Source organism: Crinia signifera, chromosome 1, assembly GCF_055691185.1.
Source record: "Crinia signifera chromosome 1, ASM5569118v1, whole genome shotgun sequence".
NCBI classification, from domain to species: domain Eukaryota; kingdom Metazoa; phylum Chordata; class Amphibia; order Anura; family Myobatrachidae; genus Crinia; species Crinia signifera.
Window position 1 is genome coordinate 154830259 of NC_139217.1, and position 24462 is coordinate 154854720.

The following is a 24462-nucleotide window of genomic DNA, read 5'->3' on the forward strand; positions in this document are numbered from 1 at the left end:
GTCTGGTCTGGGGTGTGTCCCTTTCAGTGAGGCTGCCTGTGAAAATTGTCCCCAGGTAGAGGAGGAGGGGGAGAATAAAGCCTCCCTGTATGGTCCATGGATGATTTAAAAACGGAACGGTCTGGACCATACAAGGAGGCTGTAATCTCCCCTTCCCTATGTTTCCATTGAAACCTATCACTGGTACCCCTGACTGGACACCTTCCAGACAGGCACCCCGCTGATTGGACACTACAAGCTTTGGAGTGCAGAGTTTGATGAATGGAGCCTGTCCGATTTGGCGTTCCAGGGCCCGGTCCGGTTCTGGTTTACACTTAGTCCCTTGGTTAATGCTTTATCTTTAGCTCTCTCTATTCTTTGATAAATACCCACCCCTCCTGCGCCCCCCTTAGTCTTCCATTCTGAACTGAAACATCTATTCCATATATGGAGGGGCAGAGTACCATTTCTTTCAAAGATACTTCTGACTCTTTTTATGTGTAATAGTATAAGGGGCAATTCAATTATGATTGATGTGAACAGAGTGCGATTGTAGTGCTAACAATACCTTTGCTCATTTTTCCTTGCACTCCATAGGGATGCTCTGGAAATGAGAGAACACTCTCTACAATATGAAGGGGTAATATGAGCATCACATGCCATTGGTGGCACATTGCTCAGTATTCTCCCCATATGGGGGATTCAGTTCAGAGTGATTTGCCACCGTGCACAAATCGGGCACTTACTGTAGTGCCAACATCACAAGTTTTCTATCCCACCTTTATGGGGCAGGGCGTGATGTGCTGTCAAGAATTGAATTTCCCCACAGTGTCGGATCAATGTTATCTCTTTAAAGACATATTTTTGTTTATTCCAATTAACCATGAAATAAAACTTAACAAAAATGCGCTGACGTTTGCAATTCAGAAAATGATTTGTAATCCAAGTGTTGGAAAGGATTAAGAGGTACACATTCAGGAATGATCTGACATGAGCATATAGACTGAAAGTTTTAGGTGATAATGTCTACAACTCCAAATCCCTACCCCCCTCCCTTCCCTCTCTGCCTCCCCCCACCCTCTACTTCTAGTTAGAAACTTTTGGATGAAGAATGTGGGAGGTTTGTTCTTCTTTCTGCACCCACCAGAAGACACTCCCCTGTCCAATTTGGGTGAAGCACTACCTTTTTTTTTTTTTTTTTTGCTTTCGTCTCAGGGAACACAACTTGTCTCCTTTCTTTTCTGTCCAGTCACCACTAAACAAAAGAACCTCTGGACACTGTACCATTCTCCAGAACCTGAAGGTATATATATATTTCTATCTCATTGCCTGTATGCAGGGATAAGCCATTGACCTTTCCTCTCTCAGATTGTTACTGCAGACTGCTTTTGATTTTGTGTATGAATTTTTTATTTTCATTTTTGACCATTAACGAAATCAGAGAATTAAAGTGAGATAATATGTACCAATGTATTCAGTAGCAACTACAAAAATGTTGTGAGGTGTGTGTAAAGCAGTTGGTGTAATTATGCAGATGAGATGCTTATAAAATAACTTTTAAGAAACGTGCAGTTGTTCAGATCCAGATGTGACTTAGCTGCAGACACAAGTGAGTGGGACATTGTTATCAGGCTACATTTTTCCCAGTGTTCAGGCAGTTTAGGAGTATGCAGGAAACAATAGTGTAATGTCTGCTTCTCTTTGCATCTCTGAGTATCTGAACCCTGTAGTTCATTTTTCTTTGATTTACTAAACCTGAAGTGTAGAATATCAGTGGTCTTTGAGTAAAAGTTTGCAGCATCAGCTGCAAGAAGAGTGAGACAATTGACCAGGACAAAGTTATTCTGCGCTCTGTTGGACTCTTTGTTAGTGAAACTCTTCGATTTGTTCCATCCTCTTCTTCAAACCTCTTCCCGGCATAAGTACATTACACAGAGGGAGCGAGTTGCAATTATTCATTGGAGGTTTTTTTTCCTTTCAATTATTTAATTTTGCTTTTTCACATCCTCTTTTCTTATGCCTTCAAAGCATTACCCAGTTTTATTTTTCACATGTTTAAAGGATGATTACTATAACTTTACAGTTTATATGCTTTTAGAAAGTAGGTAAGAGAATGAATGGACCCAAGTGAACTGGGACTTGTATGTTACTGTACAAGTTATGATGCCATATTTCAAGATGCGATTCCGATTCAACATGATACATGCGTGTATTAATCAACATTCTTGCGCAGAAAGTTGGGTACTCTCTACATTTTAAGTATGATATTAATTAACATAAGATGTTAAACATTCCACAACTACAACAGTGTGCAAAACAGATTGTATGATGTTCTTAAAATAGCTAAAAATCACTGTTGCATGACATATGTCATTACGTTTTTTGTAGAATATGTTTTATGTAATACACACTCTTTAACTCTCTCTCTCTCTCTCTCTCTCTCCATCTCTCTCTGTCTCTTTCTCTCTACTTTTGAGTATATTATACACACAGTATTCAGGTCCATTTGTAATGTGTACATGCTCACTGCCTTTTGTAATGTCCAGTGAGCTACAATCTACTGTGGAATTTCTGCTTATGCCTAATTACTTATACATAATTGCATCTGGGCTGTCTCTGACAATAATTGCATTTGCTTTCTAAGCATTGTTAATTGATATACAGTCCACTCTCTCTCTCTTTATATGGCCCCTTTAATACAGCCATTGTCCGTGCAACCATCTTCAAGACATACTGCTGCCTCAGCGACTTTGACGCATGTTCCACTGTGACACATATAGTACCGTATGGGATTTAGGACTATATCATTTATGAAAATGGTTCCATACGTTTTTCTGAAAATGATAGCATTCATGTCTTGCCATATTTAATCAATTGACTTGATTCCATACTCACAGATTGGTACTGAATGCACAAAACACACACTTTTTCCATCAGTTTATATCGATTGTTATAGTTTGAATGAAAGTATTTTTTTTTTAAAAGGGCGTGTTCCATGCAGTGCCAATAACGGGGAAATGTCCTGCAGCTGGGAAATATTTCTGAGCCATTTGAGAAGCACCAAATTAAACTAGGCGGGAAATACCTCTGGAATATTAAGAAAATAAAAATACTGTTAATAAATTATTATACTGCAGGATGTGAGTGTCCCATTCAGGAATGGGATGCATATGTTTTCCTCCTTACACATCTGCTTGCTAAGAAGCATGATGATATTTTTATGGAGGTAGTTTGTTTGAGTTGTGGCTCATTCAGCACCCAGGAAACTTAAACTCAATATAAATAAATGACAGTCACATAGATGTCTCAAAGAAAGATGCATGTGTGCTCACAGCATCTTCAATATTTGAAAGGCTGAAATACAAGCAGATACAGTACATCATTCCATTTATTAAACCTAGAGCAACACATAATGTGAATACAACAGGCTTTGGGGGAGATATATCAAAGCTTTGTGAAGTGGAGAGAGCTCATTTTCAAGCAGCTTCTGCCCTGTTCCAGGCTGTGTTTGAAAACTTAGGTTAAGGAGCTGATTGGTTAGCACTTTATCTCTCTCCTCAAGATTTGATCAATCTCCCCAACAGTCTAAGATTATAGAATTCAGAATTCCATTGTGAAAACGTTTGGCCATCCACTGAAAATTAAAATTTTGTATCACCATGTATCATGGCAATAAGGATTATTTTCTCAGGGGAATGTATCGGAGCTTATCCCAGTGATCAGCAATAAGTGAATTCACAATGGTTTTACGGGTGCGGAACTCTGCTCCATTGCGCATGCGTGATTATCAGGTCATGTATGTGTAAGTGGCCATTGGCGTTTTGTGAAGTTTAGACATAGGCTACAATGGCTAATGATGGAGGTAGTTACCATTCCCACTCCCTTTAATTTTGCTACCTAAAATGATGGAGTAGTAGTGTCTTTTGTGTGACCCCTGTACATACATCTTGGTGGTACTTATTTGTGGTTAGACCCCCTAAAACGTGTGCCTGGGAATATCCCATGAATGCCTTTTGATAAATATACCCTTTAATGTAGAACAAATTTATACTCTACTCTTATGGTGAGTAAATTTCCCAAACTGTACATAGACTATCCATACATTTCATGTGTCCACAACATTTAGATGGAGAACTAATAATATCAAAAGACATGTACAGTATGAGTGGGGGAGGATCAGGTTTTTTGGGTGTCGGCCATAAGTAATGGAAGTCCACCAGATTAATTCAATTGTTTTGTTGACAGGCGCAACCCCCAATACTTATTGAGCTTGTTGTGCCCAAATGCATTGGGTTTAGCCACGTAAAGTTCTGTTTAGTGTGCCAAAACAGCAGTTTTCAGGTACCCAAACAGCCAACATCACTCCCCAGGAGGCATTGAGAAGACATCATGCAGTCACACCTGAACAGATGAACAATTCAATAGCTGTTGTTGGGTGTCATCTGCTAACAGCCAAGCTACAAACAAATGAATCACCCCCAGGGATGGTAACATTGTTTTTCGATTCATAAGAACATAAATCCCTTATATACTCTTACAGTATATAACTTACAAGTTACGCAACCTTATCAGAAATTGAAGAATGAATCAGAAATGGAAAGGAAGAGTACTCAAATCAACATTTGTAATTGTTATATTGGGTCATTTTCACATAGGCAAAGTTCAGTAAGGGCATGTTGACACAACTGCTGACAGAGTTGGCTAAAAGCATGAATATGGTGAAGACAAGTATCAAGCCAGGTGTACACATAGGGGTGGTCACATCACAGGATAACACTGCATGTGGACAAATAGTAAGGTCTGTACATGTTGCTTTGAAGCAACAAACGCCTGATTCACTTCAAGCTCAGCAATGGCCCAGTGCTGTGTGGCGCTATTGTTTGCAAAGAGGCTAGCATGAGTTATTTGTGACAGACAGATAGATGAAAAGTGATTCTTTATCTTTAATAAAACACATTTAAAATGCTAGTAAGAGAAACATGAAACTACATATGTGTAGTGCGCTAGGATGTGTTAGTTGGAAACTTGGTACTGAATTACTGTAAATTCATGAGTAAGCAAGGCTGCTCCTCCCATGAGGGGAAGTGAGCATTTCAGCCTACACTACATCATAAATATAATGTATGACTTTACAAATAAACATGTCAAAACATACTGTATGGGAGAGTAAAGAATTGTGAGAATTTTGGCTTGCAAATTTTCTATGCTCCAACGCAATCCACACATCTGTAAAAAACATAAAAACATCTGTGTCCATGCAACCTAAATATCATGGAAAGTTCTGTCTAAATGCATTCTCACATCTGTGGACTTTTGATCTTAATATTACAGTAAATAACTCACCTTTCCTGCTGGTTCTTATGTTAGATCAGTAGTAAATTATATCTATGCTAAGACTTCATTGCCAGCCTTGTGCTGCCATGTCTGCTACACCTTTATAGAAGAGCTGTGGAGAGTCTCATGGCCAAAGGCACTCATACTGTACTCAGAGGAAATGTAGGTGCACCAGCATTTTATCTGATAATGGTGATAGGTACAGTGTTGGCAGCATTGCTGTAACGTATACCCTTCTGTAAGTGAAGCAGCTGTCCTCCAATGATCTGTAGGATACTGTTAAATGTTAGTTTGCAGAAATAGTGAAGGTAATAGTTTCAGGCTAATTTAATAATCTCTGAGTTTAAAGGCAAATCAAACTATAAATACAGTTTTCCTGATCTTGCCCTAAATTATGAATCAGCAAACCTTGACATCTCCTTTGAAATTTCTAGTAGAATATATGTGAATCAATTAATTATCTATTGAGAAAATAACTGTGGGAGGTTCCATAATATACCAGGCCATTTTGTTCATGCCTGGAAAGCAGGACAGATACAGATCCAGGGAAATACTAATGTAGCATATTTGTCCAAGCCCAGCCCACTAGATCCTTGTACTGGGACTCACTGTGGGTGTTGGTTTCTGCCTTGTAGTGTGTCTCGCTGTGGATTTTGAGAATCCAGCGTCTTGTGTCCATTGGTATTTGTCTTCTACCGAATCTCATTTTAGGCTATGGGGGAATCCATTATCCTGGAACCAATCAGTCTTTTATTGGGATTCAATGTGGTTATGAAGGATCCAGGATTTCGTATACATAAGTAGCTGTATGTTTCTGTGTTTTCTGTGACTTGGGGATCCAGTATACAGCATCATTTGACCATTGGTAGCTGTCTAGTAGTTGGACTCAATGTGACTGTGTAAGTTCTAGCATCCAGGTCCATTGGTATCTACATTTTACTTTGTCTTGCTGTGGTTAGAGAAGATCCAGCATCCCAATTCCATCAGTATCTGTCTTGTACTGGGTCTTAGTGTGGCTTTGACAGTACTAGCATCCTGGATCCATCTACATATATGTTTTTATTAGGTCTCATGTTGCTGTGGTGGTAGATCCAACATCAGAGATATGGTTATCTGTCTAGCATCGGATCTCATTGTGGCTGTGGGATATCCAACACTCCTGTCCATTGGTATGTTACTTGTAAATGGACTCTTGGAATGTGGAGGATCCTGCATCACGGATTCACCATTATTTGTCAAATGGGACCAGACTACAGCCAGGAAAGTACTATTCTCTGAAAGCAGAGGGACATAAGATGTACAGCCATTGGAAGCTTTCTTGGCTCCAGATTCAGGATCCATTCTTCTTGATAAAGTTGATGAGACAATAGGTGGAGCCATCGTGAGATGTGTTTGCAGCACCACACTCCAGTTCAGGATCACTATCCTTGGCCAATTGCTTCACAATTTCAACTCTCCAGTGATAACATACAGTATGGCTGGGAATGGCAATATTCTGTGGGTATTTTCATTATCACAGGCAATAACTGTGATATCTTTATAGATGTTTTCATAAATCTGCCCATACTACAAGTTGTGAAAATCATGCAGAGAGAGTGGTTTCCACAAATGTTTTTTTTGGAATACAACTGCTCATAATCCGTGCATTAATAATTATAATCTACAAATAATTATAATCAGTGGTTTGATTTTAATAAACTGTGCATTAATAATTATATAATTTCTTTAAATAGCTAATGCATTTTTAGAATTACCTAGGGCAACTTGCTAAATTAAAACAAAGGACCAGATGCTCTAAACTTCAAAAGTGATAAAATAAAGAGTGATAAACAACCAACCAATCAGCTCCTGCCTGACATTTTTCTAACACGGTCTGTGACATGGCAGGTAGGAGCTGATTGGCTGTCTGTGTATCACTCTCCATTTGATCACTTTTGAAGCTTAGAACATCTGGCCCACAGAGATAATATAATTTTACTGTGTTAGTCATTGTTTTTGGTGTAATAAAAATAGTATATTGCTAACACCATATTCACTATCCCTGATAGTTTGCAGTAACATTACTGACCATTTTTCATTTATACGCCTCTACTTCAGTTAAACCGCACATACCCTATAGCAAAGCCACACTCATCACCCTCATTTTGTATAAAGCCTTGGTGTAATACTATAATATCAATCATTTGGCATATATTTTTTTAACAGGAATTTAAGGAGCAATTCTTTCTCTAAAAGATAACCATACTTATTTGATCTTTGGAATCCTTTGCAAATGTAATATTTTTATAGAGGTAATTTCATGGTTTGGATGAGGCTCAGGAAAATGCAGTAAAAGTGCTTTTTTTATGCGAGTGACCTTTCTATTAGGTTTATGTCTTGAAAACATATGGTTCCCATAAGGATCAATGATCCCTATGGTACTTGTGTTAATATTTTTCTTAGTTGACTGATCTGAAACACACTAGTATGGAACTTGTTTCACATGTGGACAACATACTGTACCTACCATGAAATAAACTCCCTAATGGGTGATATCACCCCACAATTATGCAAATATGTAATAACCAAAAATTGCATGTTTCTTACCTAAGCATAAAAACCTGAGACTTATATGGAGGGGGGAAAAGAGCCAACTCTAGTTATTAGAATTAAAGAATATAGACTTGAAGATAAAAAGGAATGGTGGAGAAGAAACTCACCATCTGCCAGTATTTCTTAACAGGCCTAGTGCTGATCCCATCCGCAAAGGTATCGAGGCTCCCCTCCGAATGACACAAATAAAGGCTGACCGGGAAAGGTAGTGCTGATGTCCCCGTGGGGTAAAATCAGTCAAACCTGAGAGCAACTCAAGAACTGTAGCAAAATATCCACTGAAACAAAGCCGACACCAAAACAAGAGAGGTGGGGAGGGAATATGTAGCTTAAAATATAACTTTAAAATTCTGGAATCCCAGATAATATTGAGTAACAACCCCAAACACCTCTATTTACATCACATGAAAGATACACTTACTAAGCTTCAACAAACTGTACCCTTAACCCCTGCCTTGTCAAGTGTGAAATGATACACCATTGGCGTTTAAATCCCTGCCAGGCATATAAAATGCCTTCTGTCTTTCAAAACTGTGAAGTTCACAACTTCACCAAGATATGTGTCACCAAAACAAGACCTCAGGTTCCTTTTATCCTTGATGTCTGCTTCACTGATCCCTGTTTGTGAATATGGTACTATCCTTAAAGCAATGTTTTAAAGTATGCGTTAAAGGCAGCTGGTTCTTTATGTGGACAACATAGATTAGAATATTAAATCAGTACTATGCCAAATATATCATTCCTATTTCTGGCCTGATAGAAAATCCTTGAATGATGTAGCTAGCAAAGTTTCCAATGGACAATTATTCCAGCATTTAAAAGGGGTAAATTTTATCTCATGTATATCTCAGTGGGATATGGTATATTCTGTCATGAGACCAAGTAAAAACCGGAATTCATAAAGAAATTATTAGTCTGGTGATGATATTGTGACATGTTAGCGTAATGTAATATGAGATGAAAAACACCATTTACAATTAAGTATTCTATATACTAAATTGTGATGATAAGGCTGATTTTCTATTACCATTCATCATAGCAATAAAAATTCACTGCAATTTACTAAAAAAAAGTTCCCCAGGGCAGCTTACTGATACTCAACCCATAATTCATCAGGGAATTGAGCTGTTAGCCTGCTTGTCTTGCCTACAGCTATTTTCAGCTGTAGTGCAGCCTCCATGTACAAGTTGAATACCACCAAAATGTAGGCTTTCTCCTTGTATAGGCCAAGTGTGGCATTAACTTGTCTTATATCCCTATATAAGTATAATTGAAAAACTGATTTCCTCCTCTAGATGGGTATAAATTAGGGATGTGCAGATCCGGATTTGCCCGGATCTCAAAACGGGATCTTATTGGCTATCAGCTGTCAAATGTTTTGGCTCCAAAACCTGTGACAGCTGGATAGCCAATACCACAGCAACAATCTATAAGGACACAGTATAAGGACAATACTTTTGCATTCTAGCATCTTTTCACACCCGTAGCATTTTTTTCACACTAAAGCTTATGGGCCCTACACATGTAGCGATGGCTGGGCATTTTCTGAGTGATTTAACTTAATTTAACTACATACTGTAGCTCAGAAAATGCCCCTACATCACTGTGGTTGTAGGGGCTAAAGCAATATAGATGCGCGGCCCCACGCCTCGGTTTCTTCTGCCGAACCATTAAACTGCATGATGTGGTGTCAGCTCCAGTAATCATATTATATAGTATTGTAATTGTCATAATTTAAGCCAGTTGCAGGAGGGGGGAGTTTCTGGGCAAACAGAACCTCCCCTTTCCTTGCATGTCAAATACACATAGTATGTATTGTGCCAGTATTTGTGATATATATTAACCAAATGTCTTTCCTTAACAGCCTCTATAGGAGCGCGACAGGACTGGGGACCTCTATGCTCAGGATTATTGCCAATTCCATTTCACACAACCAGCAGTGACAAGCCAAAAAAAGAGAGTATTTAGGGAGATTGGAGGAATCCTTTCACCCCTACCATCATGGGGGTAATATGGCTGGCTAAATTCATGCTGGGATGTACAGCACTATGGTATGTGGAGCAAGCTCAGGGCCAGCTGGAGTTCAGTGACCATCAAGGCTATGAAGAAAGGGCAGCACAAAGAGTGAGAAGGAGAGGACAGGACACGTTGAGAGGGTAGGTCATGGATTGATGTCATTTGTTTGTCAGAAGAGTAAATTAGTTGGAAAAAACATTAACAATATTAGAATTTTTTTCCTTATTTCTGCGTTTTGCTAAATACATAAAACAAAATACTGCATTGTTTTTGGCACCAGAATGAGCATGATGTTACATAACTTCAATAAGTGTTATTTAAGATATTGGAAAATGCACTAATAGGGGAAACTTGTTAATAAAATAAATAATATACTGCACTTATTGGGCGAAAAGCTGCTGACCAATGGTTGGAAGCAGCGGTGGGTTTTAACTATGGACTGCAGCCCCCCCCAGTAAAATTTGCCACTGTAGTGAGCTCAGCTGAGTCAGTTGCAGTCTGTGCGACTGCATTGGTTCAGTGGCTTCACTGTGACCGGCAGCAATTTCCTACCCTCCAGTCACCAGCATGACAGGCAGTCCCATTGAGAGGAGTTTACTACTTCCGGTACTGCCAGACCGGGCTTCGGTAAGCAGAGAGCTTGCTTCCTGTGGGAAGCCACTAGCTGACTGTTCGTCCGTCCATTGAAGCCGAAGGTTTATGCATGTGCACTCAAGTGGTCGATTGTGTGATTGTGCACAGGTGCGGGGATCGAGAACAGAGGTCTCTCCTCACCTACATGGATAGCGGCACTCTCCCTACTTACAAAATGTAGGATCCGCTACTGGTTGGAAGCCAGGCAAAACCAGGGAAAGAGAGATGGGGTTTTCACAATTGGTCTTTATCATTAGTTTGCCTAACACTTTCATATCTTCTTCATTATATAATAAATGTGTAATACTGTAGCTTTGATTCATTCAATTACCTAAACTACAGTATGTGGAAACTGCAATTTTAGTCTTCATACATAGACCTCTCAGTCTAGCTGCTATAAATACTTGAATAATTGAAAACAAGCAAGAAAACCAACTGCTTATTTAGCAAAATGTTCAGGAAGTACTCCCAAGGTGTAAAAGCTATTTAGCACATACTTAGCTGCTTGAGTTGTACTGTATAATGTGACCATTAAATGTCAGGAACCCTGGAGTCTACCTGTTATTCATACTGAGAGCCTTTTCATATCAAGTGAGTACTTGCTTTTGGCTAGATCATGTGGAAATTGGATTTGAGTTTCCAACTCTAGTCCTTAAGTGCACCAAAGAGTAGTACTAGGTCTAACAATGTCCTAATAAAAAATATTTTGTTCTGTGCATAATACATATGTCATACTTTCTGATTTTAATAATTAAATTATTAAAATGATACCAAAATGATTAAAAGGGATCTCTGAAGCTTAGGATAAAAGGTATACATTTAGTATGGGCAAATTGTACAAATGTTTCGCTTGACTCCATCACTTGATCACATGTTTAATATACTAGTGATATTACCAAGACAGAGGGGATAATTCAGACCTGATCGCATGGCCAGTGTTCAGTTAAGACACCACCACGCTAGAGTAAAATCCCGCCTTGTGAATCAATGTGATTACTGTACACATCCATTTGCAGCCCTGCGAATATGTCCAAAACCCATCATAATAGGCTCACCATCAAATGATTTTTACACAGGGTACAAGTCATCGCAGGCTCATAGTAGCTTACATGGCGGTGTGATGGAAAAAGGCATATCCGGCCTGGAGCTGATGTCACCCACCCTCCCTTAGAATGCTCAGGCATTTTCCCTGACACTCCCAGACGTTTCCTAGGGACACCTGCATTTGTTTTAGCACCTCCCACTAAATGGCGTTCCTACCCTCAGATGCCTACTTCCTTTCAATCACCTTGCAAAAGACGTAAGAATAGAAAAAGTAGCATGATTTCATCACAGTACAGTCTTGCACATGCTTAAAGTGAACCATACACATGCGCAGTCTATCAATAACAGCCTGCCATGCAAAATCGCAGCCGTGCCATCAGAGCTGAATCAGGCCCATAGGATTATTGCAGATTATATTTCAATATACATTCTTGACTTTTTCATTTAAAAAGTACTGGTGTTCCATTTTTCATTCCTCATGGTTCTTTCCTTTGTCAATCTCTATAGAAACAGACAGACATTTTCAAAATCCTAATTACCAGCATTTATAGGAAAATCATTATATATGGTTTCACTGAGGTTGGCATACAAACGAGAAACTTGGGATGGCTTTTATGGATTGAGCTAACTTCATATGACATTCATGTCTCAGGTTTCTGTTTAAAAAAAAATATGGGAGCTCTGTCACATCACAGACTACTAATAGCAGTTAGCTCTACACCTTTCTGAAGCCTTGTCTGTTCTGTGCAGACTCCGGCCCTAAAAACTTACACAAATGCATGAAACTTTTCCAGCAACGATGCCAAAATGATTTCTATTCCATGGTGATCCCCAGCGAGGCTGTTAAAACAGTACTGCTGTATGCGGTCATCACACCTGGAAAGCGTTACATGTGTAGAAAAAATGTATCTGCTGAACATCAAGCAAGGGTGGAGCACTGGGATAAAGTGGTGTAGTTCTTTGAGTTGTGTTTAGTAGAAAGTCAGTTTTCTTGGATTTCTTTGCAGTTTGAAACATTGGTTTACACTTACAGAAAAATGTCTCACAATGGGCCTCACACTGCAGGATGACAGAATTGCAATTACAAAGACGTGATTGTTGACTGTACAGTATTGGTTCCATACATTGGGCGACTTTACAGTACCTCTACTGGCTCTAGATTGCCAATGCTTTTATTATACTACAACCAGGGTTTGGCTTAATCATTCCATTGCCTAGAGTCTTCCTTGCCTAAAGGCTTCTTACATGGGCATTTAATGTATTTTAAATACTTATTTAAAAGAAAAAAAAAAAGATTTGAGGTTCCCTGTAGCATTTGGAGCATTAAGCTTAGTACAAATACAAAGTAGCTCATTTATACACCTAGTTACCTATGCTGCTGAGAAGTTTACCAGCCATGTTAATGATGCTTTGAAAACTATGTTAAAGTAAGATCTAAGAGCAAAGCTCTGTCTGTGATTAAACATTTTTTTTTTTTTTACAAAATATGGACCATTGAAATATTCTTGTAATTGAGGTTTCTCCTAGGGCTCTCAGGCATGACGAGATGCTTACAGCCTCTGATTATGGATAAACCTGAGTGCTCTCAAATTCCTGCCCCTATACTTGTTAAAAGTGTTTGTACCTTACAAAACAAATTGTTCTTCTATCAAATGAACCTTAAAACTTTTTGTTTTGTCTACTTTGAACTAATGAGCAGTCTCATGCGTGTAGGAGATTATTTATCGAGTATACAGTATATTTGATGTATGTCAGCTTCTGCATGATAAGACAAATACTAGAATCCGGGTTATTTAAAAATAGGTAACAGCTGGAGATAGCATGGAGCATGGAGTTAGCTCAGCGTCTGTCTCCAATAGCTAACTCCATTTTCACATGTTATTAGCCATTGTAACCTAAACACTACATTTTTGCACAAGAGAGACTATGGACCTTATTCTGGTTCGTTCACATCGGCCCCTTCATTCGCAAAGGGCCGATGTTTTGTGTCTGCACAAACCGTTCACCGGGTGCATGCACCCAACATTGCGGGCGGGGGGGGTGCGGGGGGAGGGCCAGTCCATTTACATATTGGAAGGCCCAGCAATTCATAGCGCTGAGCATTCACATGCAAATGCCCCGATGACACGGGTGCGGGGGGCGGCCACTTTACTATGCGTGCACCTACGCCATCATTCGATAGTCGCTGACCATCGAATGATGTGGGTGTTCCCCCACAGCCTGCAAATTGATTTTTATGTTAATCATCCATTTCCAGCCAGTGCATGCGAACACAAGCCGCGAGGGAGGGAGGGCGGCCTGGCATTCACCAGGCGGGGTTTGGTGAACTCGCAAGTCTGCAAATCATCCAGAATAACCCCCTATATCAGCAGTAGGTTAGCCAGGTCTGAATTCGGCTGTATACTTATAGCAAGCACCTATGATTTTATTATCAGTCTTTGCTGGAATTGAATCTTAATAAAATCATTGTCCCAAATAGAGGTTTTTCACAAGTGGCCCTGGAAAGTCATTTGTTATCTCTGCGTGCGATGATAAGAAATTAAACAACTCAGGTCCAAAATGTGAAGTGTCTTAAATAGACCCCTTAGATATGCACAAGTAATATACCGATGGAGCGCCTCTCAGCCAGCGCTGGTGCTCGCCGGAATGCCCCTGCTGGTGAGCCGGTGCTCCATTTGACTGGGACGTGCGAGCGTCCCACACGCACGCGCGCCCCAGTTTCGTGGCGGTGGTGGAGGCAAACCCTTCCGCTTCAGGGAGACGGGCAGGGTTAGGGGGGAGTTGCAGGGATCTCCGTACTAAGGGGACACACGTGCGTCCCCTTCCGGCGGCTGACGGGGGTGAATCTACCGCCAGCCTCTGCAAGAATGACGGGCGCTCCATCTGTATAGTAGGTTTAGAGCTGTCCTGTTATAAATAAATCAATAACAAATGTATTATTGACATCATGCCATTATGATGCTAGATTCCAAGTGTAAGTAAGAAATACTATAATCAAGAATAGTATTGTAGATATTAAATTAAATAGATATGGGTGTTCTTTATAAACTTTACCAATGTCCAATAGGCTTGTGTATATTATACAATGACTTATTGGCTGCTACAATTTACTACAGATCAGTGCAACACTTCATTCACCAGCTCTAACTCTTTGGGTCAATTGAAATAGTTGTGTGTTGTGCTGCATGGTCTGCCCCCACTCCCTGCACCTCCTTACACCCATGTACAGTGCTTTAATCTAGTAGGTTATACTTGAAAATCAAACCAGGAGCATCTCGACACAACAGTTAACACTGCTTGCACCCTCCATTGATTACAACTGTTATATAGACGAGACAATGAAGTTAATACATTTTTTCCCAATTTAAGGGACTTGAATTTGTGGTACTTATGTAGTAACTGGGCTGCCGATTTTGAAATCGGGTCCATCGCATCGCATCGCACCCGACCATATCGCATGCGATGCGATGCGATGCGATGGACTCGATTTTTCCATAGGATTCAATGTTAAAATGGACTGAGTCCATTTTAACATGGAATTCAATGGGAAAAAGGGGTCCTTTTCATACCCCTACTATCCAAGTGGGCATGGAGTTGGATATAAACCTGTGGCGAGCGTAGCGAGCCACCGAGCCCGAAGTGTGGCGAGCGTAGCGAGCCCCGCGAGGGGACACAGAATACCGTCCCCTCGCGGGGCTCGCTTCGCTCGCCACACTTCGGGCTCGGTGGCTCGCTACGCTCGTCACAGGTTTATATCCAACTCCATGCCCACTTGGATAGTAGGGGTATGAAAAGGACCCCTTTTTCCCATTGAATTCCATGTTAAAATGGACTCAGTCCATTTTAACATTGAATCCTATGGAAAAATCGGGTCATCGCATCGCATCGCATCGTATGCGATGCGATGCGATATCGCATCGCATCGCATCTGATTGTATGCCTTAACTTAAGGCATACAATCAAAAAATCGGCAGCCCAGATACTACATAAGTACCGAATTTGTTTATGGTCAAATCATGATTTTTGGGCTTTTGGTTTTGATTGCTGAAGCTGAGTTTGTTGTGCAATGTTAAAGTTCACAGGTCACAGTTAAAGTACACAACATCAAAAGAAACTAAGAAAAACTATATTATTACTTGTTTAAGCTTAAATGGATACAATGTATACTGTAGTATCTTAAACATTTTTGACTGAACACCGAAAAAAAATTCTGTAATCAAATACAAATTTCAAGTTCAGAGTGCGAGTTTGCCCTTTCGCTTGGAAAATGTAACATTTGTTATACAATCAAGTTATTTAAGCTCAAACAAGTTCAAACATGCTTGAATCTTATTCATCCTGCTTGACTGGAGCTCAAGTTATTTTTCTATCTCCAGTTCATGAATGTATCACAAATATAAGGGTGGGTGTAAGCCTAAATGACAGGCAATCGGGCCAATGGTTGGGTCGAATTCCCTTTGGACCGGACCATGCCCGGTTGCCTATACACATCAGAAAGAGTTAATGAAAAATGGAAAGATCACTGTTCTCTAGTTCATTAATATGCAACATGTTTCAGTTGATCTCACAGCATGACCAATCAGGAGATGATAGAATACAACTGTGGAAAAGTGCAAATCACGGGTACACACTGTACAATCTGGCCAATGTAGCATTCTGATCTGTAGGACATATTGCGCTAATATTGTTCAGATTTGTACCCACCCTTATAACTTTACAGCTAATTCATTGTGCTGGTCTACAACCACTGTGAGCTATCATGTTAAAATATGTGTTTTAACTGAGCCCGTTTTGTATTTGTAAGGAACATGCACATAGAAAAGTTCCTATTAGGAAAATATAATCTTAATATATATCTTAATAACTTATTATGGGAAATTCTGTTTTAAATACAATCTATGGTTTATACAAACTGAAGAATAAAAACGAAAACAAATTAGGTTTTTCTTCTATTTTAGTTCAGCTGTGAGGATTCTACAGGGTAGAAGGTGTATCAAACCGATTGCAGTCAACCCTGATGGCAGATCTAGGCTGACCCGGGTATACCTTGCTGATAAGTGCTACCTACAATCATGGTGTCCAATAGGAACCATTAGTAAACCATATATATGGTTTATTTGACAATTCCAGAGAAATTATGTTATAGGATGAGATTAGTGTGCACAAAGTAGATGTGCAGATTGGCAAGGCTTGCACACGTTCAACTGACTTATCAGAAATGTATGTGTTCAGATCATATGGATATGCAATCGTTCTCTTAAAGAGTTATCAGTCACTTTGGACACCTTATTTACGAGTATGGTTTTTGTGCTGCTGACAAAGAACTGCTGCTATATCCTAGTTTGAAATCATTGGGTGGCCTATTCACTATGAGTGGCCCCTGATAATAAATTATCCAACTCACTGTGAGTAGCAGCAGAGAATACAAAATTACCAGAGCAATCAAGATTGCTCTGGTGTTCCCACTTTTCCCATCACCACTGCTTTAGCGCTCATGTGAGAATTGGAGCCGGACAGGTATGGATTCCTCTTTGCAACCCTGGACCTCCTTTGGCTAAGGTTCCCTCTGTCAAGCCAAACATTTTGTATCTCATTTTACAAAAAGTAGGGGAAAAATGTAAATGTTACATAGAAACATAGAATTTGACGGCAGATAAGAACCATTTGGCCCATCTAGTCTGCCCCTTCTTTTACCCTTCAGGTAATCTCAACCCTTTTTAATCCTTATTTCTTTTGCAGAAATGAAGTGATGATGAATAGATCCCTGTATATTTTTACTTTTGTACAATGTTGTGCATCCTGTTGGGGTTTTTTGTATTATGCTTTATTATATTACATTTTATATATATTTAAAGTACTAATATGTATTTTTAGATTTGATGAGTAAAGTACTGTATAGTAAGACCAGACCCAAGTTGTTTAAGCTATAGCAACACCAGCTCCTCATACATTCTTTTTCATTTTCTTCCAAGAAACGAGCTAATTTGAGGCCGCTGTATGGTTCCATACAGCGTAGAATGTATTTGGTGTTATTTCTAAGTACAATAATGCTCCTGATAAATCACATAAGAGTTTTCTTTTCTTATGAGCTTCAAGACTTGGAGACTGCTCATTGTGTGGCTGATGTAAAGTTGGACGCATTTTGTTCCAATACCGCAGACATATAAAGGGCCAAAAAATATACATATTGTGCCCAGCTTTCAGAGCTGGAAATGTCTCAAGATACCCCAGGATGGTGTCAGGTGAAACGGTAGCATATATGCCAGGTTTACACCAGGAAAAGGGGCTGCGCATGTTAGTAATATATGCTAAAGTTATAGTACAAAATGCGTATATATTATATAGTACTTATCATACATGTCACTGTCTTTGTACAGTTTAAGTAATACAAATAAAGTAGCATTCCCATATAAAACAGAATCAAATACAAAATAGAAGTACTCATTCATTTCTGTTAAATCCAAGTGTTAGTTGTCTTGCCTCTTGAAAATGCTAATAGGAATCTGATTTCATAAAGTAGACCAATTGCAAATATCAAAAAAATATATAAACCTGCCACAGTAATATAATAATTGTAATAGTATCCGATGGTGGGATTTACTGTAGATACTCTCAGACACTTGGGGGCAAATGTAATAGGGTGTGAGAATCAGAAAGTGAGAGATTTTGGGAAGGTTCCCCCCCCCCCCTTTTTTTTAAAGCGGCAATCATTTAAATGGCAAAATCTACCTGCTTTTTCATTGCCGCTTTAAGCAAATGAAAACAATCAGATCATGCAGCAGATGCAATGGAGCAATGTTTTTCCATATAGAGTCACAGTACAGATCTGGACATACAGTATCAGAAATGTAATGGGCGTTCTTGGACAGTGACTAGGTGGTAACGGAGTGGATAAAAAGTGGATGGAAGTGTCTGCATACAAGGGAGGCCATAGCTCCAATACGAAGCAGGGGCAGTTCATAATCCTCAATGTGTGCTGTGCAAGAAATATGCCTTCAGGTAGGCATATATGCATCTCTGTTGTAGTCTGCATGGCCTGCATTTCTTGAAAGATACTCTTACAGTACTCTGCCAATGTGTGCATGCTCCTTACATTCTCCAATCTGTCTTTCTGGGCATGACAAGATGTTTATGCAAAATACATCAGTTTATATATATATATATATATATATATATATATATATATATATATATATATAGATTTGATAGAAGAAACAAACGCGGCACTCTGGGAATTTTTGAAAAACGTATATTATAGCAAAGAATAGCTTCCAACGTTTCGGGGTATATGACACCCCTTTGTCAAGGATAATTGTGCAATATATATATATATATATATATATATATATATATATATATATATATGGATCAATGCATAAAATGTATTGTCCTTATATGCAGTATGGAAAAAGCTGAATTTGCATGAAAAACTGCACTTAATGTACGTACTACTACATATCTTCCTCTGTGTGTCCTCGGGGGTGTGCATGAGGAAGAGGAGTGTCACAGTTATCTGCCTGGGCTATGTTACCCACCACAATGACTTGTACAATCCTGGTGGTGATTGGGCAGCATTAGTTATTACTTTCAATTAGTATTCTTATTATACTAATTATTCTTATTCTTATTATTCATAATGAATGGGCATATTACACAGTGCCATACATTGAGGTGATCATTAGCCAATGACAATGAAATAGAAGGGGATGGCCCTGTCTGAATGTCATTACAGTCTTAATGTCATGGGGCTTGATACATAAAGCGTCGGAATAACAATTGTAGCTGATGTTGCAAGAAACTGCATTAAGGCTGCAAATAAAAAAACAGTACTTGGTGACTGACCGTACTGTGCAGATGGCAGAGGTGTGGTACAGTAGGAATGGGAGAAGTAGTATGAGGTGGAGACATGAAACATTGTTGACACCTCAAATGTGTCATCTGCTGGCAACTGTAACTGTCCTTTATGCTGGCAATTGTAACTGTCCTTCATCATTTATCATAAATGAGTGTCCAACCAGTTCTGGTTCTGTTGTACAGCATAGTCAAACCAGTGGTTTCCCCAACAGCTTGCAGTAGCTGTGTGTGGCCCAATGGTGTCCTAAGCATCATGCTTTAAACATTTGCTCCACATGGTCATCTGCAGATGCTCTCACCAAGGAGCAAATCTACCTGTATTCTATACCAGACAGTACATATAATAACCAATCTAATTCAAACGTATAAATGTGCCACGTGAATTAAAGAAAATACAGATGCCACCTTTCTGTCTAGATCTAATAAACTAATATTTTAGAGGAATAAAGACACATATGACATTAATGAATTGTGTCCAACAGTAATCGATTACTATGAAGTTATTACATTTACTGTAGTGAAACGTCCCATGACTGCCTGCTGCCCCAACAATGTATGTATCTGAGAAGTGACATTAAATAATTAGAATAACGAATATACAGCTGTATAGGCTCATAGTGGCCAAAAATTTCAAAAAGTCAGATTTGAGAAAAGACATCTTTATTCTAGGAGGTTATTTTCATGAAATAAATCTTTCTACAGTACATCAGGACTTTTAACATTCTACAAAGAACTCCTACTCTCATTATGTATGCCCTTAGGACAAAAGGAAAGGACAAGTCTTCCTACCATTAAATTACCCTAAATGAGGTGTTAAAAGATTCATTATTTGGGCAGTGAATCCTGAAAGTGAGGGTGATAGGCTAGTAGATGCCTGCAGGCCTCAGACAGTCCAGAAATATTATATTGAGTCGCCCTTCAGAATTAGTGTGATGAATGGGGTATTCTCCCCTATACGAGTACAGTAATGTTCTCACAGGCAATCACAGTACAAATGAGCAGATGGAATGTGACCCATTTACTTATGTTGTGAGCTGAAGGAGCAAGCACATTGTTAAAGCTGTTACTTTACTGACTGGTTGGTCAGCACAAGACAGGACTTAGTTTGTACTATTGATGACTTATCTTTATTTAAAGGGAAACTGTATTTTATTTACAAGTAAAGCAGTTGATGGATTTAACAGAGTCATATCGGTGCAACAAAAGGAGATCTGCTAATTATATTTTGGATTGCAAATAGTTGACCTCTGACAGATAATGTTGAGGACTGCCTTCCAAGGTGCTGGAGTAAGGCACAAAGTTAAAGGGGGGAATTTACTCGGTAGTCTTGTATGAGTTTTGCAGTCCACCACACATCCAATGCATGAGGTCATGGGTTCGACACCCCCCCCCCCCCCATGGCTCTAACTGTGCGGAGTTTGTATATTCTCCCCGTTCTTGCATGGGTTTACTCCGGGTACTTCGGTTTCCTCCCACAATCCAAATATATACAGATAGGTTAATTGGCTTCCAACAAAAATTAACCCTAGAATGTCTGTGTGTGCGTGTACATGTGGTAGGGAATATAGATTGTAATCTCCACTGGGGCAGGGACTGAATGTTCAAATATTCTCTGTAAAGCACTGCGTAATATGTGTGCGCTATATAAGAACTGTTAATAAATAAATATTTAAGAGCCAAATCACCAGATTTGCTATCATGTAGTATGGAGACTGAAACTCAGAACTCATCTGTATTTGGTTTAAAGCAATCTATTGGTTTCACATTACACCTAAAATCTCACATAAAAAATCAGAGTGCCCTCTTCAGTTTGTTTAGATCTGCAGTCTCTGCTTTTTGCTGAAAGGTTTAAGCCAGGCTGAGGGTCCCCAAACTCACTCACTGAATTAAGCAATGATTTTATCATAACAAAATTGAGATTTCACGTTATTAGAATTATACATAGGCATACAGGAACCCTTGTCTCCCTCATAAAATCTATTTTCCTATTTTGTTGTTTCTCACAATGGCCAGGATGCCGATATTCGAGTATATGGTTGATGTTTTTCAACTGCACATGTATTTAAGTTACTAAAAAGTTGGGCAGTGTATGGTGTGTACGCAAAGAGGAACAACTGAGAAGCACATGACAAATGTCCTCGGCAGTCCAGGGCAGAGATTGGGAGGTGGGCATGAAAATGTGCCATCTTATTTAAGTTTTGTGGGATTCTCACATAACTGGTTGTGAGCACAGGCAAATCACCCTATAAGCCATGGTCAGAAAGAAACCTAGCATGGGGATGGTGCTTCTAAGTGGACATCTTCATCCCCGCACATGAAGACACATGGATGTGCACCAAGAAAGGCCTAGCAGCTGTATTAGCATAAAGTTGCATGTGTTACACCATGACTTATCGATGTGGTAGTATTTCTATACATTGGTGCATTGGCACAATGGCACAATGACATGATTCAGCGCAACCTGCATCACCAAACCATGTGGACTGCCCACTTCACTCGAGAAGTGGATGACACTGTTCAGTCGTAAGGGAGCCCAAGATGAATTTTTTTAATAATCGCTAGTCTGACAGTCATTCTAGGAGAATAGGCAAGTATGGTTATTGTAGCTGCCATTCTCTGGACAGCTTGGGCGGGGAGCGCTGGGCTGCCCCATTACCATATGGGCGTTTCCATGAGAATGCTGGGCGTTCTCATGGTAATGAGGCAGTGACGCGGGTGTGTGGGCCGGGTAGCTGACATCACCGGATGTCACCTGCCCGCCCATATCACGCCAGCGTGCACGCTAAACTAAATAACTCAAAAGTCACTTATATAAGCGTGCACGCTAAACATCCTTCGATGGTCACCGACCATCGAATGATGTGGGCGGACACCCCAGCAAAGCGAATGGATGTTTATGCAAAACATCCATTCGCTGCTGTGTGGGCGAAGCCGCACTTTGCTGGGCGGCGGGGGGGCGTGCGTTCGCCGGGCGGGGTTTGGTGGACTCGCAAGGCTGTGAATTCGCAGCCTTGCGAATCAACCTGAATAACCCCCACAGTGTATGAGGACACATCAGTAGTTACAAGAATTCAAAATGACATTAAAAAACAGGTGGTGGTAACGAGTACCAAGGAGCATCATTTCAAATAAATACACTGTTACTATGTCAGCCTTTGCACACAGAATAATTCCAGATAACAGAGAAATGCTATAGATACTGTATCACAGTGAAATGATTTTACATTTCAGAAATATCTTCATGAGAACCACATTTTCTATTTTCTGCCTTTTCTTTGGTTTGCAAACTGCAGCTCAATACATTGCATAATTCTTATTCTTTAATAGATTGACATTGATATCATGTAGTAAACAAGCTGTATACATTTTTTTACCAAATAACAAGTAATCAGAGAAATAGTAAAAAAAGAACAAGTTTTATAATTAATAATAACTATCAAGAGCCAAATATACGCAGAAAAGAAAAAGAAAGATTAAATTAAATTAAAATAAGAAATATTGGGAGCAGAAAAAAGAGTAAAGGCGGATATTATTGGTTCAAAACAAAGTGATGTAATTATAAAGAGATAATCAATGAACATAAATTGCTGAAAGTGAACCATGGATTCCAAACCTGCTGATATTTGGAAACAGTGTTATTTAAAAGGGAAGTAGTATATACTATAGGGGAGATGTAACGGGGTCGGGGGTTGTGAGGATTTCCAATGTTTGGCTATGAGGAGTTTAGATACATTACATATATGAACAATCAGTTTTTTATCCGATTTTGATGCCATGAAGCAGAAGAAGTAATGGATCTAAGGGTAAATTGCAGGAGAGAACAGCTGACATGAAATGTACTGCCATGGACCAAAACTGTTGGACCTGAGGCATAGTTTCTAGACAACCGAGGCATAGTTTCTTCGTTCCTCCACACATATATGCCCTCCCAGTACATCAAACACACATGCACTTTTTAAAATTATATACATATTAGCTAAAAGCCCATCAAAATAACAGTTTCTGCGATGTACATTTACTTTGAGCTGTGACATATTTACTTTCACTTTGAGCTTTGACAGTTGATTGGCCTCTAGTGGTCAGTGGCAGTACTTCACATTATAGAGGTGAGGAGTAGTGAGCCTTTCCGATAGATAGATAGATAGATAGATAGATAGATAGATAGATAGATAGATAGATAGATAGATAGATACACATAAGCATATGTGTACTGGTACCACATTAGTGTCCAGCTACAGTGGTGTCCTTATAATCCCAGGCCCTAGGCAGCTCCCTAAATGTATCACCAGGCCTGAGTTTACTATGCGAACTGCTGTCAGTTCCAATGTAGCCAGCCCAACTTCCTCCCCCTGCTGTCTCCTCCCCTTCCATCTCTGCAATAGTGTACATGAAATTCCAAAAGCCAAAACTGTACTGTAATAAATCTCCATATGTTCCTGATCACGGGTAATGGAATTTAGTGAACCCATGTCTTTTTGGGAGAATATGGGCTTTTTGCAGGGTGATCATAAGTAGATAGCTCAATAAAAGCATTGGTAAAACATTGGTAAAAATAGCCCCCCAATTATTAATTGCCTATTATCTCTCTGGCTAGTAAGCTCCAGTTTCTGTTGCAAGTGGATAGTGAGAGTTTTGTAAATGACACAGAACAGGTGTAATTATTGTCAGTCCCTTTGTCCACCACTGGCCATGTTAGCAGCTCTGTCATACTGTATATGTGTTCTAAATGGAAGGAAGAAAGAGACCAGAGGTATTTTTCTACCTTCCAAGAAGGGTTCTTGAAAAAGATACAATTTGTTCCCATTCAGCAGTTCACAGTAAAAGTTTCTTTAGGATTCATCTATCAAGCAAGTTTAAGCAATGTTTTACACTGAGGACATAACAGACTTGTGTCTAGTTCTCACATTCACAACCTCCAAGCATTCCCAAATTTTCCTTGTCAGATTTTATTTGCCGCTGCAGTACGTGCAGTTGGACAGTGTTTATATTGTACTGCACCCAGCTCTGTTC

At 39.5% G+C, this 24462-nt stretch overlaps 1 protein-coding gene across 1 annotated transcript in view; it reads left to right on the plus strand.

Moving 5' to 3' along the window:
* Positions 1 to 1192: 1192 nt before the first annotated feature.
* Positions 1193 to 24462, plus strand: part of LOC146059873 (fibrillin-2-like) — a 99286-nt gene continuing 76016 nt past the window's right edge. Inside the window, exons 1-2 of the mRNA XM_083172493.1 lie at positions 1193 to 1282; positions 9770 to 10061. Of these exons, the coding sequence (XP_083028619.1) occupies positions 9907 to 10061 (155 nt within the window). The 5' untranslated portion in view covers positions 1193 to 1282; positions 9770 to 9906. The remainder of the gene's footprint in view (positions 1283 to 9769; positions 10062 to 24462) is intronic.